The 19,532-nt window shown below is 45.2% G+C and overlaps 1 protein-coding gene across 1 annotated transcript; it reads left to right on the top strand.

Moving 5' to 3' along the window:
* The first annotated feature begins 2,360 nt into the window (after positions 1-2,360).
* On the top strand, positions 2,361-17,758 carry LOC150013624 (protein CutA homolog). Its single transcript, XM_090274644.1, has 6 exons — positions 2,361-2,491; positions 6,184-6,332; positions 10,165-10,224; positions 11,878-11,923; positions 12,183-12,232; positions 14,966-17,758. The coding sequence occupies exons 1-6, from the start codon at positions 2,408-2,410 to the stop codon at positions 15,063-15,065; spliced, it is 489 nt and encodes a 162-aa protein (XP_090130770.1). The 5' UTR covers positions 2,361-2,407; the 3' UTR covers positions 15,066-17,758.
* Positions 17,759-19,532: the final 1,774 nt, after the last annotated feature.

A 19,532-nucleotide genomic window follows, 5' to 3' on the forward strand; every position in this document is an offset into this window, starting at 1 on the left:
GGTGGAAATTTTGGGACAATGTGAATGATAATGCATGTTTCCTAGAAGACATTGAAAAAAAATCAGTCTACTGAAACGGATGAGCTTTAAACCGAAATTAATGAGCTACTCAAGTTTCAAGTTTTGGTGATAATAAGAGCCTGTAGATGAGGAAGAAGACAAGTCCCCATAACCAGAGGTAAAGACGAACCTAAGGAAATTGAGTGCTGTCTTATACTCTGCTTGAGGCCTCAGTGATGCTACAATTAATATGGATCCTTTCTTGGATTGAAATTTGGCTTTAAAAAAGATAACGGTAAATTGTACGCCTATAAAGGGATGCAAAAGAAAGAAGCGTTGAAGAAAGAGAAGGAAGACACATAAACAGGAAGTATGGGTGAAGGAGATGGATACAGAATGAGTCTGAATCCTATAAGGAGGAGACACAGGTAGAGAGAAAGAGGATAAGAAGCTTCCAGAGGAAGAGCCTAGGTTGTCAAGCAGTGGCATTAAGAATCTTACTGTAGCTGGAGAAACTGCCCAAACCAGAAATGTAGGATTGGACTTTTTGGAATCAAACTTTGGCATTGAATTTGGAAAGCATAGAGGTGCCTGAGTTGAAGGAAGAAGAGAACCAAGAGGCAGTTTCTTTCAAATAACAGTTCATCTCTTGCTATCCTTCCCCTGTCGCCACAACATCACCTTCACTGTGACCCTCCTTATAATCGCCAGCCACACATCCACATCATATAGTTGTTCAGCAAACATTTGTTAAGCCTAAACTGTGTGGAGTCCTGTGCTAAACTGGGGGACATCATCTCAGAATCTAAGGTAAAGGTCATTCACAGTGGCCTTGGCCTTTCTTATTAATGTAATAGGTATAAAAGATCACAGTCTTGGTTTATTTTAGTGGACTTGGAATTAAAAGTTTTCTTAAAACCACTTGGCCTCATTTACTATAACTTTTTCCTAGATACTAAGTTCTTCAATCACAAATGGAGGTTTTCTGAGTTAACCTTGGTAGTTGCCATGAGGGTACTTGCTCTTGAAATGCTGACATGATCTTACATTTTACAAAGCACTTTTACATTAATCCGCTCTGTTAATCCTCATTTTTGACCTATGAAGGACTATTAGCCCATCCTTTAGCAACCCTCTCCCCTAAAAGTTCAGAGAGGTTAAATATAATAACTTGCCTGAGTCTGCACAGCTAATGATGTAAATGATATGACTACAACTGATTTATTAACTACTTTGTCAGACACTCTGTTCGGAAGTGCATCACACCTTTGAGAATTCATAGTCCCAGGGAAGGAACAGGTAATTTAAAATAACCACAAACTGAACTGGCAGCCTGCAGGCCAGATTAGACCAACAGATGTGTTTTGTTAGACCTGCCCATGTAAAAACAATTTTGAGTTGATTACCAATGTCTCCCCCAACCCCTTTCTCTTTAAGGTACTATTTGCATACAATACAATTCAATTGAAATGTGTAGTTTGTTGAATTTTTAACATTTATGTAACTACCACCATATTCAAAATATAGAACAGTTCCCTTAATTTTAAAAAGTTTGCTTGTGCCCTTACGCACTCAATCGCTTCTCCTGCCCCAGTAATGCCATCATTTAAAAATTAGGATATTTCACATTAGAATTAAAAAAAATGGATTAAAAAATTGGAAACCCGACACTGCATTCCCAAAGGGCAACAATCATTAGCTTGCTACTTTGCTTATTTGTTTGCAGCTCCTCATAGTTGAGGTTAAATGTTGCAGCAGAAGTGTGTACCACGAGCCTCGGGAACACACGACTGTGGAATTAGCTGGGAAAGGCTGCACAGGGCAGCTGGCCTGGAAAGATCAATGAGTTCACAGCGAGAGCAGTTGGGGGCAAGAGTGTTCTAAACCAGGGAGGATTAGAAGGGAGCTCCTGGGAGGAGGGAGTGATGTGGGGGGACAGGAAAGCAGCAGAGTGCGCATCGCTCGTTTTTGTTGGCGCGATGGACCTATATAAAGTGGAAGAGTTGAGTGTGTTTCAGAGTTTGTGTGCTTTGCTTTCCGAACGCTTTCTATATACCCAAGGAACTTACGTGTTTTTATCTGTACATCTCTGGGGAGTCTTTATTTTTGTTGTTGGTGGTGTTGGAATGAGAAGGGAAAATTAGTATTTTTATTTTTGTGAGGGTTATAGGCCTGCGTCTGGCGCCTGGGTTGTACGTTTCTGGGGAGAAGAGTCCAGGGAAAACTGCTCGCAGTCTCCCCGCCACCGCCTGCACTATCTCGTTCCAGCCAGCCGGGCTGGGGCGGGGCAGTGGGGCAGGCAGCAGGTGGGGGGAGGCGGGGCGGGAGGGCGGTTCGGGCCCTCCGTTTCCGCCCCCCACCCCGGCGACTTAGCCAGAGGCCACCGCCGCTGCCGCTGTGCCGCTAAATGACCGGCGACGCCATGGATAGGCTGGGCTCACGGTGCCCTCTGCCAGGCTACCCTCGGCCCTCTGTCCTTATATGCCTCCTGGTGAGTGCCCCACGCGGCGACTTTACCAACCCCCTCAGCCCTAAGCGTCCAACCTGGAAACTGATGGAGGAAGACCCACTTAATGCTCTTGGGATTTTTGAGCTGGGGGCACGCAGATAGGGGATGGACAGGAGAATCCCTGCAGACCCTGCTTGGTGTCCTGCAGATTGTGGTGCGGTTCTGAGTTTACCAGCGCCCTTTCTTCACTGTCTTTGAGGAGCGGTGACTTGGGCTGTGTGTCACAGGCAGGGTCAGGGAGGTTGAAGGGGAGTCTGGTGGTGAGTTACAGTCTACGCGTCACATGATAGATTCTTTTTGTTGCAGTCACCATATTGTTTTTCTTAGGGGCTTTGTTTTCTCATCTCAGAAATATCTTAAAATGTTAAGGTTGGAAGTGACTGTTTACAGAGCGTCTCCAGTGGGGGAGGTGGTTGGGGGGGCGGGGGAGAGGGTCTGAAGCCCAGGGGTCTAGCCCAGCTCTGATGATCACTTCCTCTCCTCTCCGGTGTAACAACTGGCACGTGTCAGCGGCTCTTAATCTTTTAGGTCTGTAGATTTTCTCTTGACATTTTTTTTTGAGGGGGGGGGGATTTGCACCCAGGGAAAATGTATAGATAAGCACAATGTTGCATTCATTCAGAATTTTCATGGATTCCTTAAAACTAGGTAGATTATAAATTTAGGTGGATTATAAATTTAGAACCACTAGGTGGTTTCTGAGGCCCCTTCTGCCGTAGCACAGGCTGTAAAGTCAACCCTAAACTGTTAGAGGCTATGCAAATACTCTGGGATCAAAAAAGGAAAAAGGCAGAATAAAACACAAAATAACTGAGAGGATACATAAAATATTTTAAAAGAATGTAAATAGGAAAATGTTGAAAGATTTTTAAAAATCATAATAACTTTTCCCCTTTATAATGTTTCTGTTAGGGAATATTGTGATGTGTGTATTTTCCATCAATTTTGCATTAATGTGATGTCACTTTCTAATATATTGTAGCCCATCCTTGGTTGCAGGTTGACCTTTCATGCTTCTGATACTTTGTTGCCATGGTCCACAAACATTTCTCAAGCTCATACTCCCTGTCAGAGCTGCAAAGTGCAGGGAATACAGAAATAAATGAGACCGAAGAGCACATGTCCCATGGAGGAGACATTATAAACAACTATATATTCTACTGTGATCAATGGTACAGCAGGAGAATGTTTAGCAGCAATCTGAAGCCTCTATCCAATAGATGTCAACAGCATCTCTTCCCATCGTGTCATGACAATAAAAATTGCCTCCAGACATTGCCAGATGTCCCCTTGGGTAGGGTGGGGGTGGGGGGAATTTGCTTTGAGAACCGCTGGATTAGGTGACGCTGAACCGCCCCCACTGTATCAATTCCTGATTGTGCCCATTGCAGTTCAAGAGCCCTGAATAGGAGGCAGGAGTCAAGGATACAAGTCTTGGTTCTGTCGCAGTTTCTGAGTGTTCTGCGTCAGTTACCTTACCTGTTAAAGGCTTATCTTGGATAATACTTGAGAGCACAGCTCTCAGTTTCAGTAGCACAGGTCGCATTGCTTTAGAGTTAGGCTACCTTTTCCACTAGCCCACCCACAGTGCCTGGCACATTTACACTTGAATGGAGGTGAAATGAACTCCTCTAACATCAAGGCATGTAAGAGCTTAGTATTTGACTCTGAGTTCATGTAAGAGTTCCAATACATTATAGGAGAGTTTATATTTAATCTTAGCTATGTTGCACGGATACCTGCTGGCTGAAATGCCCCAGGTCCTCCCTAGGAATGGCTTTTTTTTTGGTTGGGGGACAGGCCATTGCTTCTTCCCTTTGAAGTCTGCCGGAAGCCAGCTTTCAGTCATGTTGTTTACCCCTTAACAGTCTTCTAGTATGTCTAGTTCTCTGCTAAAAGCTCCTCTAACAAGCCTTATCTCCTTCACAAGACCAGTTATTCTTAATAACAACATCTTGCTTGTGTATTAATTCACTAGTCTACAAGTATTTATTGAGAACCTGCTGTGTGTCGTGAACTGTGCTGGGGATACAGTGGTGAGCAAAGCACAGTCCCTTTCTTTATTGAATTTGTGATTACAAATGATTTTTTCCTATCTCATCTGAACCCTTGGTGACTCTGAGACAGGCAGCACAATTGCCATTATCTCCACTTTCTAGATAAGGTTTATAGGAGAAGAAGTAATTTGTCGAAGGCCAGGGGCAGTTAGCGGTATTGGCACTAGGATTTAAATCCTACTGTGCACCCATACACACGCACACTAAAGGCTTCATTGAAAAGTCTGTTTTTTCTTGCACAGTCACGGGTTTAGTTCAGAGGACTTAGCACGGTGAAGGTAGCGGGAGGGAATGAGAAACCCAACCCAGACAGACAGACCTCTAGTCAAACTGAAGCTAAAGACATAAAAACGCTGCTCAGTCCCTGCCAAGAAGCAGGAGCCAGGACTTGGGCGAGAGCATAAAAGGAGTGGGAGGACAGAGGTTTATTTGAGCAAGGAATGAGTCCCGGGCTGGGAGGCCGGAGAAACACACTCTTGTTCAGCCTGGCTTAAGTCACAGGGGGACTCCTTGCAAGTTGCCTAGGTCCTTGTTAATGACTCCATTATATGCCCCAAGCAGAGAACCCTGGGCTGGAGAGTGTTTTCCAGCTCTTTTTGTTTCTTCTTATTTTAAATGTTTATCATTAAGATGGTAAGAAAAATGATACGCTGAATGCCTTTTCCTCGCACGTTGTCATTGTCATCATTTTCTTAGTCTTTTTCCTGGATCATTGCAATGGTTTTCCAAGCAGTCTGTCTCTGGCCATTCTTCATCCTCCCTCTTGCTGCCCTCCTCAGCTTCACTATATTATTACTCTGCTACTTAAAAACCTCCGTAAGTACCCTATCACTTGAGTACAAACTCCAGACTCCTTAGTCCTGACCCTTTTCTTTATAGTTGTAGCCAGTTTCGTGTCCTTCCGATCTCATACCCACAGACCAAGCCCCACGGACATGGTAGATCTCATCTGCCCCTAAATACCTCTTAGGTTTGTACATATTTCATTGGCTGAGTGTGTCTCCCTCTCCTCTTGTAAGCCTGCTTATCACTTCAGATCCACCTTAGATGGTACCTTCTCTTGGAAGTCTTTTTTCTTTTCCCTCAGGGAGAGCCTTCCTCATGACCCCCCAGCTCTCAGTTTCAATAGCACAGGTCGCACTGCTTTAGAGTTAGGCTACCTTTTCCACTAGCCCACCCACAGTGCCTGGCACAGATACCAATGAATGGAGGTGAAATTAACTCTTCAAACATCATTAGATGTAAGAGCTTATCATTTGTTATCACCTCCACCGGCCGATAGCAGTTCAATGGATGCCAGTGGGTGCTACCACCATAAGAATGGATCTCACGTCATCCAGACCTGAGTCCTAATCCTGGCTTCACCAAATAAAAGCTGTGTGATTTTGAGAAAGCTCCTTGATTTCTCGGCCTCTATTAATATTTTTATCATGTGCAAAATGCCGAGGAAAATGTCTAGGCATGAGAATTCCGTTGAAGTACTAAAGCTCAAGATCTCAGGAATTATATTTTGGATGGGGAATGGGTGCGATGCCCAGCCTTGGTTCCAATCTTCTTGAGCAGGCAGATAGTGAATTGTCATGTCACGGCTGACTTGTGTTTTTTCCCACCATTTAGATCCTGACAGCTTCTTTCCTGACATACCCCATGCTCAGGAGCCTTAGCCTGCAGCTCCATTCAGCTGTCACTGGCAGTTTTGTCTCCGGCACTTACTCCATCGTCTTTGTCAACTGTCCCAACGAGCAAATTGCCAGAGATATTGCCAGGTATGGTGAAGGGGACTTAGGTGCTGCCCCAGGAGGCTCAGGGAGCTACCAGGATACTCCAGAGGGGCCACTTTGGGGCCATTCTCTTGCTTCTGACAACCCTGTCTATCCAGTGATGAGTTACACAGTGATCTGCTTGGGGTGACATGAGGAACACAGCTGAATGACCGACGGATGCTGTTGCTGGGCCTGAAAATGTTGAGCATGGGGGTGTAAAAGGGATCCGAGACCCAGAGGGATGTTGGCTTACCCAGGGTGTTAAGAGAACAGTGGAATCTTACCCATTGAGAATTTAAGTCTCCCAGTCCCTGGCCCATCTCTCTTGCTTCTTGGAGATACTCTCTTTGCTCAGTCCCAGAGGTGTTCACTGACAGGTGAGGAGGAGGAGGTGGCCATCCCAAATATTTAGAAAATTTCTAGAAGCAGCTGTGGTATTGTGTAAAGAACACTAGACTTGTAAACAGACCCGCGTTTGAATCTTTGGCTCTACTTACTACTTACTGTGTTAACTCGAGCAAGGCACTTCCTTTCTGTAAGCATTAGTTTTCTGAATTATAAAATAGGACAATGTCACCTACCTCACAGGATGGGAAGGATTAAATGATATGAAATATGTACAATCCTTACCCTAGTAACTTGAATGCAGTAGGTGCTTAATAAATGGTGTCTGAATTTCCCCTCCTCCATTTCTCTTTCTAGGTACAGCTTTGAAGAGGGTTAGTGGGGCAGGAGGTAAATGGATTTGACTTCTTGCTCCTTGCTCAGCATTCTTGAAGTTGATGATAGACTAGGTTGTAGTGTTTTCAAATGTTGAATCTGGTCTTTGGGAGCACACACCCTCCAAATTGTTGGCCACAGGTTAACCTTGCATTTGATTCCATCTTTCTTTCCTCCAACCAAAATGTGAATTTTTTCCTTGTTAATTGCCTTTGGAGAATAGCTCTTATCTGAAAGAACCTGTAATTACCCCAGAGATAACACCCATTGTATTTAGCAGCTACGAATTGAAATTCCTCTGATGCTTCTGGTATACCCAGGGTCTGTACTGAACTGTCTTTCTTCTGGACCCCTGGATCAACCATGCTAGGTTCTGTCAAGGAACAACTTCAGCTGACATCTGTGAGGTTTGGTGTTGGGAGGAAAATGATTCTAATGCCTAGATTCTAAATGGTTGAAAGTCCAGTTCAGGTAAATGGAATCAGTATCAGCTTGGAGAGAGGTCTCTATTATCTTCTTACATCCAAGGTTATTAATGAGAAGTCAGGTGTTTATTAGGGTCTCATTCCTTTGTAGGCAATACTTTTTCTCTCTGATAATTTTTAGGATTTTCTCTTTATCTTAATGTTGAGCTATTAGCTTATTAAATATTCTCTCTCTATTCTTTATGTGTCTTTTTCTTGGAACTCCTATTAGATAGATGTTGAATTTGTTTCCTATGACTGAACTTTTATATTTTTCTCTTCCTTTATTCTGCATAATATGAGAATTCCAGAGCCCATTTTTCTTTCTTGTTTTTCATTTGTGTTTATTTTGCTATTCAGCCCTTCTGAGTTTTTTGTTTAAACGATGTGGTTTTCCTTTTCAAGATATCTAATTGTTCTTTCATAACCAACTATTTATGTTTCATAAATATCTGATCTTATTATAATCTGATTTTATTTTATGGATGTAATATCCTTGCCTTATCTTTCTTTAGATATTGATTATACTTTTAATTTTTCCAACTTTATGGAGATGTAGTTGACATGTGATATTGCGTAAGTTTAAGGTGTACAAATGATGATTTGATATATGTATATATAGCAAAGTGATTATCACAATACGGTTAGTTAACACATACATCTATCACCTCACACAGTTACTTTTTTGGGGATGAGAACTTTTAAGATCTACTCTCTTAACAACTTCCAGGTATACATAATTCTTTTAAAATCTTGGTTTTGAATGTACTATTAACTGGTCCTCTTATATAAATTCTTTTGTTTGTTGAGTTTTTGTCTCTCGTTATTGATTTTCCTCAATGCGTGTTTTGTGATCTTAATTGTAATCTCTCGCGTATTTTTCGCTATGTTTGTGGGGATGCACAAATCAGCTGCAGGGAATTGGTATTAAAGGCACTGTTTTCGGTGTGAATGTGGTTTGGGAGGACATTCTACAGACGGGTGTGCCCTAGTAACTGGTCTTCCGGGCATGAATTCTTCCTTTTATCCATGGCTGTCACCAGCTACTAGGACATTGTTTTGCCTTTCTTCCCCAAATGCCTACACTCTACTGCTCCTTCCTGGAGACAAATACCCCATTATTGCTGCCTGGGCCATGGGAGATTGGGGGCACCCACCTGCTTCTGCCCTGGCATTCCAGCAATTCACCATCATGGTGGCCTGTAAGCTCCTGCCTGCTCTGGTTCCCATCGCCTCCAGAGACAGACCGTTGCTCTTGTCTCTGGGGCAGCCCCCCTGCATGCTCCCTTGCGTATCTTGGGCTGCCTTTTATTCTTCGGGGCTTCCTCATAGTTGCTGGTCCATAAAGCTTTCTCCTTACCATGTTCTGACATGGTTACGTGGTATTTTGGGTCCACAAAATTGAACTGGAAGTCGTAAGTGGAGTCTTTAGTGATGGGGCTCTGAAGCAATGGATTGCTTTTCCTAGAGCTTTAACTCACTCCCTGTGTTTGTGTGCCACCTTCAGACCCAATAAAATGCAATTTCTCAGCAAGTGACTGAGTGAGCAAGACCCACAGCAGTTGCCTAAGCAGACTTGGGCCATGTGCCTTTCCTTATGGTCAGGGATTTATTTAGCTCCTCTCACTCTGCAAGGGGGTGAGGGTGGTGGAAACGCCCCATGAATGTGGAGCCTTAAATAGGGAGCACTGTGTAGCCTGGAGCTCAAGGGAAGAGAAAGTAGGTCAGTTCTCTTGGCAGCGGCTGGAGGAAGGGGGGGCGGTCAGTGAGCAGGGCTCACATGAGGTTTATCTGGCGAGGTCCTAGCCCTTCGGAGAAGGGAGACCGGCTCCCTCCACTGCCTGGGACTTGAGAAAGGTTTGCCAGAGCCTGCCTGACTCTGAGGGTTTGAGGTTTTGACGTTTGGAAGCACTTCTTTGCGTCAATAACTTGGTGACTTGGTGACTCTCCTGTTTCTAGGACACCTGTAACTAGTTCAAGCCTTTTTTATTGTGTTCACCAGGGTGCTTCACAGGAATCTGAGATTATCAGACCAGGAATTCCAAGCCGTTGTCTGTCAAAAAAAAAAAAATCCTAGCGGTCTGCCAAGCTGAAGATTGTGCTGTTAGGACCATGATAGAAACCTTTACCTAAAAAGGTGAAAAGAGCCTATATTTGCCAAAGACAACCACAGGTTATGATGGTTTTCATGCTTTTGCTTGGAGTTGTGTGGTCACAGGGGTATCTACAGGCCAGAAGCTCTGAGTGTCAGCCTGATACATACCTGTGCAAAAGAAGCAGAAGTGACATAATAAGGTCTTGGTGGAGAAAAGGGCTGGGAGCTCCTGGTTGAACCATTTTCTCATTATACAGCAGGAGAGTCAGGTTGAGTGAGGGAGACATGCCTCTCTGGGACCGGTGGTTGAATACTTATTCCTAGAATGAAAGAAAGAACTTCCTTAAGGTCACACAGCCATCCTCCCGCAGGGCCAGGAATGGAATCCAGGCCTTCTTGTTCTCTGTCCAGAGCTAATCCCCGTTCCCTAGGCAGACTGGGCCTGTCCTTAAAACTGCCAGGAGGGGTTATCAAGTTCCCAGGAACTCCTGTCCCCTGTTCCTTCTCTTAAGGTCCTGGACATTGGTCCCAGTAACTGTCACTTTCTTTGCTGTAGGGCTATACTGGATAAGAAGCTGGCTGCCTCAGTGAACATCTTGCCCAAGGCGTCCTCACTGTGAGTTTTGCTACAGGAGGTGGGGGTGGGGGTGGGGAATGGAATCCTGCTGGGTCAGGTCCTAGCTGGTGGGAAGGGCGCTGAACTACTTGGGGAAGTGGGAAAGAACAACTCAGAGGCATTTCATTAACCGGCTGTTGATTTGTATTCAGAGGAAATGAACCAGTGGGTTTATGTCATCTGTGAACGAAAGCAAAAATGTGCTGTGTAGAGAGAAAGAGGAAAAAAATCTATAGTTTAGCAACAGTCGACCTCATTTGCACATTCTTTGTTTAAATCGATTAGTTTGCTCTTAGCAAAGAAGCCAGGCTGGGCAGTCCATCCCCGGGTAAGCCACCTAGGGATAACAAAGGAAATAATTTTCACTGCTTTCAGATTCTTTGGAAAATGGAGAAGTTGGCATGTGTGACAGGCTGTATCTGTGCCTGGTCTCTCTTGCATTTCATTGACACCTTCATTTTAGTTCGGCCTGGTCTGCATCATTTCTCTCATTAAAATATTTTAGCATCCCACTACAAGGTGGGCAGGGTTTGTCTTGTGACTTAATCGCTCTGTTTCTCATCTCCTTCCCTCCTGGAAAGAGAGAGAATGAGAGATTGGGGGGTGGGGTAGGGAGGGAGGGAAATAATACCTACTCTGAAGGTCAAAACCGAAAAATGCTCTGTAGTGAAAGCTCCCCCACACCTGCCAACAGTGTCATTGCCTCAGTGGCTCTTGTCATCTATTGCCATGGCTCCCAAATTTGGCTGTACTTTAGGTTCCTGAGCTCCATTCCAGGTCTACTCAGTCAGTCTCCCTGAGGGTGGGGCTCGGATCTCTGAATCTTTAAAAAGTTGTATAGGTGATTCACATAAAGCCAGTCTGGGAACCGAGGCTTGGGACCTAGAATAGATGTTCAGCCTAGCATTTCCTTTGTATGGCCTATAATTGATCCTTTATCACAGCTCTGTGAGACAAGGCCAGGGGCCTAGGTCATCACAGATTTGCCCAGGGTCCGTGAAGATATTCTCAGGCCAAATGTCTTTCCCTTCGCATGGCGCTGTTCTCACACTCCTTCTGAACACCGTCACCAACTTTTAACTTTTGGACCTGTTCCCATATCTTGTAAGTCTCTCTTCTTCCCTGAAGCCTCCCGTGCCTTTTATTTACTCTTTCATGGGCACTCAGCTTTGAGAGTCAGTGATAAAAGGAGCATCATTCCCAAGGATGGGGAAGGGCCTGGAAGCCATGAGTATAAAATGAGTGTTGAAAAAGTCAGAGATGGAGGTGAGGAAACATAGGAGTTTCTGCAGGGCTTTTCTGAAGTGGTTCTGCACGTGGGAGTTGGGGAAGTTGGGGAAGACAACTGGGAGGCAGATGTTGGCACATGAGAAGAAAAACCACCTTATGTGTAGACTGCTAAGGTAGATAGACTTCTTGAAGAAATGATGAGCCTCTCACCTCCAGGGAGGTTCAGGCACATGCTAGAAGAACACATTAGAACGGCCGGACCGGATGACATGTAGTGCCTTGACCAACTCTGTACTTTTTTTTATGGGGGTTTGGAAAGGTTTTAAAGTTTCCATCTCAGTAAGTCACCTAACTGGGCCAAGTTGGACACTTCACTGGGCTTGTTTTAGGAGCATGATGATTTGGTTTTGTCCTCTTCTCCAGGTACTTTTGGAATGGAGAAATAGAAGAAGCCACTGAGATCCTGTTGGTGAGTGAGGAGGGGGGCGGGGCTTCACAGAGGAAGCCTAAGTGATATCAAGGCCTTTTCCCCAGATTTCGGATAAAAATTAGCAAAGATCAACTGACTGAGGTTCTTGCCCAACATAAGAGGTCTTAGGTTCATTTGTGAGCTAGTGACAGGGCCAGTGACCTGAAAGGAACGCTGTCTCCTAAAAAGCCAGACAAATGAGCCACTGTAGAGCTAGGCTGACATCCTAAAGCAGTGGTTCTTTTTTTTTCTTTTACAGTTAATAAAGACAAAGACTTCCAAGGTCCACGTGCTGTCCAGCTATGTCAGGTAATGCTGGCATCTCTTCTCAGCCAGGAACATTCTAGGGACTAAGTGAATGAGCAGGAAGCCTAGCCACCAACCTACCATGTGACCCTGGACGTAGCTGTCCCTCAGATTCTCCATATGTAAAACGAGAGGCTAGAATGAGTTCATTTACACCAGTGGTTCTCAAAATTTTGGTGTCAGGACCCTTTTGCATTTTCAAAAATTATTGAGGACCTAAAAGAGCTTTGTTTATGTGGGTTATATGAAAATTTACTGTGTTAGAAAGTAAAACTGAGAAATTAAATAACAATAATAAAACCATTACACATTAATATTGTAAATAATGCATTTTTATGGAAAGTAACCATGCACCCCCCCTCCTCCAAGTGAGAAGAATGGCATCATTTTACATTTTTGCAAAATCTGGCTTAATAAGAAGTATCTTTAAGCATTGGGGCACTTTTAAAGCTCACGGGATAAATTCAAGTTTTATAAATGTCTCATTTTTGCTTGAAAAGCTAAATTTTTTTATTGGCAGCAAATGAATTAAATTATTTTCATTTGAAAGATGGACTCGCTTTGTTCATGTATTTAAAAAATACCTACCTAATTCTCAAATCAGAGTAACCATAATTTGTACAAGTGACAAACTGTGGGACTCAGGTTTAAAAATGGTCGTCCATGAAAAAGATCTCGTTTTAACTTGAGACTCAAACGATCAGACAATTTAAAGCCACCACTGAATTTCAGCACGCAGCCAAGTGCTTTACGTATACTTCCCACTTTGTCCCACAGTACTAAAAAGCTGTACTCAAGGGTCGAAATTTAATAAAAATAGTCATTGTTACCACTTTGTCAAGGATGTTCTTAAGTGAATTTGCCCTTGTGCAAATGCAGGTGTGTGGTGAAGGGCACAAGGACAGCTAGTGCAGTTCAGGGCCGTGGTCTTGATGCTCACTAGGTACCAGCAGTTTTACCCACCATCACTTTTGCACCAGTAGGGCAAATGTCAACATGGTGAAAAGACAAATAACATATTTACTATCGTTATGAAATAGTTTTGGCCTCATGGACCTCCTGAAAGAATCTGGGCATTCCCCGGGGGTCAATGGACCTTATATGGTGAACCACTGATGTAAAGCCTTCCCATTCAAAGTGTAGTTTTGGAATAATTGGCATTACCTGGAAGCTTGCTAGAACTGGTCTCCCTAAACCTACTGAACCAAACTTCAGCTTAACATAATCCCCAGGTGATTCCTATGCACTTTAAAAGCTCGAGGAGTACTGGTCTAACCTAGTGATTCTTGATGCTGACTAATGCTATAATCACTTGGAGCTGTTTTTCAGATTACCAATTTGGGCCTTACTTCAGATTTTGACTTAATTTATTTGGGCTGGGGATCCAATACGTTCTGCAGAAGCACCCAGATTGACTCTAATGGGCAGCGAATGAAAAGTCACTACCTGGATGATAAAACCCTTTTCCTTCATTTAAACCAGGATTCTGTGACTACAGGGCTCTACCCTGGTCTCAGATCTAGCGGTAGAGAAGGCCCATGTTACCACCTTAGCAGAGGTGTGGGAATAAGGCACCTTTGGTGGAACCAGCACTACAGAGAAATTATGGCTTATCTGGTGAGGGACAGCTTCAGGGTTAAGATGGTGAACTCTAGAGCTTGACCTCCAGGGTCAAATCCTGGCTTCTCTACTTGCTGGTTGTAGCCCAAGTGCATGCAGATCAGTTAGACTTCCTGTGTGCCTCAGTTGGCCATCTATAAAATGCAGGTCATACTGGTACCTCGGGATGAATTTATGTAAAGTGTACACATCAAGTGCTGTATCAATGGCAGCTCTTACTGCTAACGCGTTACAGTTGTCCTGTCTGTGTCCACTTATAAAAACGCACGCACTGGTCCGGGTGTCCATGAAGTCAGTTAAGAAAATTCATTATCCTCAGGCACTGGATAGAATCACCCAGCTCACCCTCAGTGCGTGAGCCCTTGTACCCGTGTTGAGATGCACACTGTCTCATGAGAATTTGACAGAAAGGAAGCAGAGGTTAGGACTCCCTTTGACAAACGGGAAACCGAAGCGCCGGCCTCGTGGTTCTGTAGTCTGGAAAATGGAGAGAACTTAGCATGGTGTGCTGGGGGAGGTGAAGAGAAATCCTCGTGGGTTTGGATGGCCAGGCAAGATCCCTTGGAAAAAGTCCATGGTTGAGTTTGCCCTTGAAGGACAGAGAGGCTTTTGATTGATAAACAGGAGCAGGGAGAACTTTCCAGGTGGAGGAGAGAACACAGCGGTGTTGGGGGAGGCCCAGTGATGAGTGTGGGGTAGTAATAAAGATAGTGGCTAACATTTAATGAAAGCGCACTGTACCAGTCAGTGCACCGGGTAAGTACTCTATAATACCATGTCTGCTTTCATCCTCAGCAGTCCAGTCATGTGGGTGCTATTTTCATTCCCTCTTTTGTAAAGCCTTGAGGGAAATGACGTGATTCGCCCACGGTTACACAGCTAGTAAGGGGCAGACGTGGCATTTGAACCTACATCCGTGAGCCTTGAAAGGCATCTGGCCCAACACACCACTTGTCCACAGATGGCGACATAGGCTCAGGGGTGGTGGGCTACGGAGCCGGACAGGTGGGCTGCAGCGGGTTGCAGAGCGCCTCGCATGAGGCCAGCCTGTTGGGTTGTATCGCATGGGCTGATGCTAATCACAGTCACTCACAAGACTCTGCTTTCTTTCCAAAGGTTGGTGCATCCTTTTGAAATCCCAGAGGTCTTCAGCCTTCCCATGGGCCAAGGAGATGCGCACTACTTCCGGTGGCTGGAGGAGGGCGTAGAGGACTGAGTGGGGGAGGCCCTCGGTGGACCCTGCGGGCTGCCTCTGGCCTTCGTGCGCGTGCCCTGGGGAGGGGAGGCCTCTTCCTGCCGCCTCGCATCTCTGGGTTCTGTGTTTTCGGCAGCACAGAGGAGCTAAGTAACTTGTGGACACTGAAGGTCTGAGGCTTCTTGGGCTAGAAGAGGAGGCTGGGCCAGTCAGGCCAAGCACAACCCAGTGGAACTTGTCTCTGAGTGCTTCACCCTTAAAGGTGGCCAGGGGGTGGGAGGGCGAGGAGGGTTGTGTGGCGGGGACAAGTGGAGGTGGCAGTGAGGGTGAGGTTTGTCACCTTCAGCAGTCACTGGGCCTACCTCAGGGGTCTAGGGCGGAATTACTCTCTAGTTCTCAGGAGGAGGAATAGAGCCCGTGACCCGAAGGGTGTGGGACGAAGCCTACCTCCTCTGGCAAGCACTTTATCCAAAAGGATGGATTGTGAACGCTGCAATTTCAGGGACAAGCAGGGTTATTTCTCCTGGCTGTGGATGGTGTTTGTTATTCCTGAGCCCCGGGGACTGGGCCTGGGGCCGGGCTTCAGGAGTATGTAGGACTGGGGGAATATTGGCACTTAAGACACAGGCTCATGGGTTGGGAATGGGCCTTGACTCTGTCCTAGCCTGAATACGGCAGACATCAGAAGGTTCTGGTGCCTTGCTCAGGGAAACACAGGCTCTGAGCCCACAATACTAGCCTTTGTACTTGATCATTGAAACTGAGCGCCCTCAAGTAGGAAAGAACCCTGGGGAACTTCCAGACCCGCGTTTTTCAGACTTGCTCCACAGCGCCCCACAAGTTGACAGAAGGTACTGCGACTGCCTGCCCCCCACCCCCCAATATTTCAGCCACTGCAACTGTACTTTTAGTATTTTAATGGATTGAGCTCTCATGTGAGATTTGTAGGGGTTTTTTGTTTTTGTTTTTAAGTTTTCTTTGTTAAAAGTTGTAAACCGGTGGTCTAAGCCAGTCTCTGCTGTGTAGATGACTAGAGAAAACTGAACTGTACTGAGGTCCGGAAAGGGGGTGTGTTGTTAATAACGGTACAACCGAGGCTGCCTACCCTGTGGCTGCCCCATTGTCCCAGTGGAAGAGGGCAGGGAAGGCCGCCGAGCCCCGCCCCCTGTAGGGTGAGAAGAGACTTGATCTAGGCCCCTCCAGAAATCTGTGACAAGGTAACTCCACCCTGGGGAGCCCATGGGCAGTTTGGATGAGGGTCCCCTGAGTGAGGGTCCGCAGACATCTGTGGTATCTGGGCCTTTCTTCCCAGAGGGAATTGTGTGTGGGAGGGGTAGTGCCAGGCTCTAGTTCTGACACCTGCTGTGCTTCTTCGACCTCAGTTCCTCCCCATATAAATAAAATGGGGGAGGATTTCCAAGGGCCCTTCTGTGAAGACCTTATAGGGACTTCAGGCCGAGACCATTCCAGGGGCCCAGAGAGCCATTGGGGATAGTGGCAGCTCCTTCAGGAGAAGAACAAAGAGAATGATAATGATCATGTCCCGTTTTACAACAGATGTTTCAGATATGTAAGAAAAATCTTGTGCAAAGTCAACTCTACCGAAAATATATGGGGGGCCCCAAATGGATTGCCTGTACTGCCTTCAGAATCAAGCCCAGTTTCTTGGTCTGGCTTCTGAGGCCCGTCATAACCTTGCCCTCACTCATTTTTTCCATCCTCACCTACCTCTCCTCTCCTACTCTGGCAAGTGGGTAGCTCCAGTAAGCCGTGCGCTGTCGTTCCTGGGTTCAGGCCATCCCCTCAGCCTGGGGTGCCCTTCCACATGAGCGCTGGTGAAATGTGGCTGCTGCTTTGCAAGGCCTGGCTCCCCAATCAGAAGGAATCTCTCCCACCTCGGTACCCCCATTTCCTTGCGCGTCAGTCAGCCTTATTCTCCTGGGTTGTAGGCTGCTCAAGGTCAGGAGCTGGTCTGACTCTATTTGACCTCTTGCACAGAACTTGGCAGATATTTCCGAAATTGATCTTCCAAGGATTTGAATAACTAAAGCTTTTTCCACAGTCCACGGTTACTTTCTAATTTATGGAATTGGGAAAATTCAACTTTTTTTCCTTGAACTTTCTTAAAGTAGGACTAATTCCAAATTTGTATCTGTGGCCTTTATTGGGTCATTTTCTGTGCTGCCTGTGCATTGAAAACTGTTTCTTGGTGGCTTTTCTTGGCCACAGTGACTATTATGGGAATTGGAAGGGGAGGGATCAAAGCACCAGCTCTCTCTGCCAGCTACTGTCCTAAGTTCTTAACATTATTTTATCCTTATAATTCAATGTTCTCATTTTCAAGATGAAACTAGAGATCAGAGAGTGTAAGGCTCAAAATAAGTGGCAGCCAGGCTCTAAACTCAAATCTCTGATTCTAAATTGATGCTCTTTCAAAGAGGTTGGATAAGATTTTCATGTAGACCGAAGACCCAGAGAGCCTGCTGTAGCCTAGTCTAAAGGAAGAGTTCTTTGTTCTTAAACCATCTGTGTAGTAAGTTGGTCTGGCTCTTAAAAATATATTACACTGTTTACTTCTCCCCACAGACCTGGAAGTTAGTGATAGTATCTTCATTCTATAAACAAGAGGACAGATTTAGGGGAGTTCAGTGATCTTTAGGGTCTGCATGGCTCCGTGGTTTGGCTGTGCTACGCTGTCCTCCCCAAATGATGCTGTGGGGCTGGGCCAGGACCTAGACGACTGTTCCCACGTGGAAGTGCCTTCTCAGCACATCTCAGGAAATGCATGTTTTTGAATCTGGAGTCCCCAGAAAAATCAGTTGAGGAAATGGGAAAAAAATATTAAAATTATTTGCGAATACTAAAGCTTAAGAACATAGGGACATTAATGGTTCGAAGGACTCCATCAAATAAAAAACAAGCAAGAAACACTGGCGTGCCAAGTTGAAGATTAGGAGAACAGGACAGGAGCACATGGGAGGGAAATAGTGTCTTGCTTGTGATTGTTACGTCGTAAGTGTGTGTCTGTAGCCCTGGCTGCTGCAAACCATGAGTTAATGCAAATACAATAAGTTTATACACAGTGTACTTGATACAAATCCTATGAGTGGTATTCCAATAAACAAGTGTTGGAAGCAACATAAACTCTTAATTTGGTAATTTTGACACGTGATTCTTTTACTATTAACCTTGCTAGGATACTTGAATGTTTGAATGTTACTTGAATATTGTCCAATAACATTCCCTGGCGTTTTCCAGTGTTTAAATATTCCCTCTAGGCTCCAGTTCTTTGTAAATACTGTGCAACTAAGCTTAGTAGTCCTGTTTGTTAAACAATAATTTTCCAAATACCTATAATAATAAGGAAAGAGTATGAACTATTTTAAGAATAACAGTGATTTAGGGATTTTCTGAGAATTCTGATTTCTTACTCCTAAATTCCAAAGGTTAATATTTGTTGTAGATTTGTAAACACTAACCCAGACCAGGGAGAACCAGGCCCTCTCCAGCCTGGGGAGGACCACTGTCCTCAGGAGGGTCTATTTAGCTGCTCGCTGTAGAACTTGGACTAGAACCCAGGTCTCTTGATACCTCATGTCATCCACTTTCATTCCATTCCATTGATTTCAGCCCAAAGAACAATCCCTGCACCCCACCCTCACCCTCCCCCCAGCTCCAACTGTGGTTTTGTTCCAAGGGCAGTTAAAAGGTTGAAACCGGCCCTGGCTGGGTGTCTCAGTTGATTTGAGCATCATTCTGTACCCCAGAAGGTTGCGGGTTTGATCCTGTGTGGCTGCACACAGGAGGCAACCAATCAGTTTCTTCCTCACATCGATGCTTCTCTCACATACTCTCTCTCTCTCTCTCACACACACACACACACTTTCCCCTCCCTCCCTTTTTCTCTCTCTCAAATCAACATATCCTTGGGTGGGGATTTTTTTAAAAATGGTTGAAACCAAAGGAATGGTAGCTAAAATGGGAGCTATAGTTAATGAATTTTTAGGAGCAGACATAAACACTTACAGGGATTAACAGGCGGCACGTCTGCCCTGAAACTCCAGAATTCAGTTGGATCCTTGGTCTTCACCTCCCTATAGCTGACTTTATCCTGCCCCTTCACATCTATCTTTCTCTCTCCAAGCAACCCGAAATGTAGACTTTATCTGAAGTAATAAGCCATGGCATTTCTGTGTAAAAGGGCTCCCCCACAACACCCCGGAACTGAATGCAGCAGGACTCGACGTGATGGCGCTGGTTCTAACCAGACGAGCCACGCCGAGCACTCCAGATTTCGGGGGTTGTGTGCCCCTGTGCACTGAGTAGTTTTATAGGGCCTGTGCTTACAGATTTTAACAGGGTCAACTTCTAAGTTCATTGCCCATCCTTTATTTCTTCTCTGTGGCCCTCAACTAATGTGTCTTGCCCCCATGGGTCAGGTACTCACAGTAGAAAAATGGTTCCACATCCTGCTGAGAGGACACACAG

The sequence above is a fragment of the Furipterus horrens genome, unplaced genomic scaffold (genome assembly GCF_987537825.1).
Source record: "Furipterus horrens unplaced genomic scaffold, mFurHor1.1.pri manual_scaffold_4, whole genome shotgun sequence".
NCBI classification, from domain to species: domain Eukaryota; kingdom Metazoa; phylum Chordata; class Mammalia; order Chiroptera; family Furipteridae; genus Furipterus; species Furipterus horrens.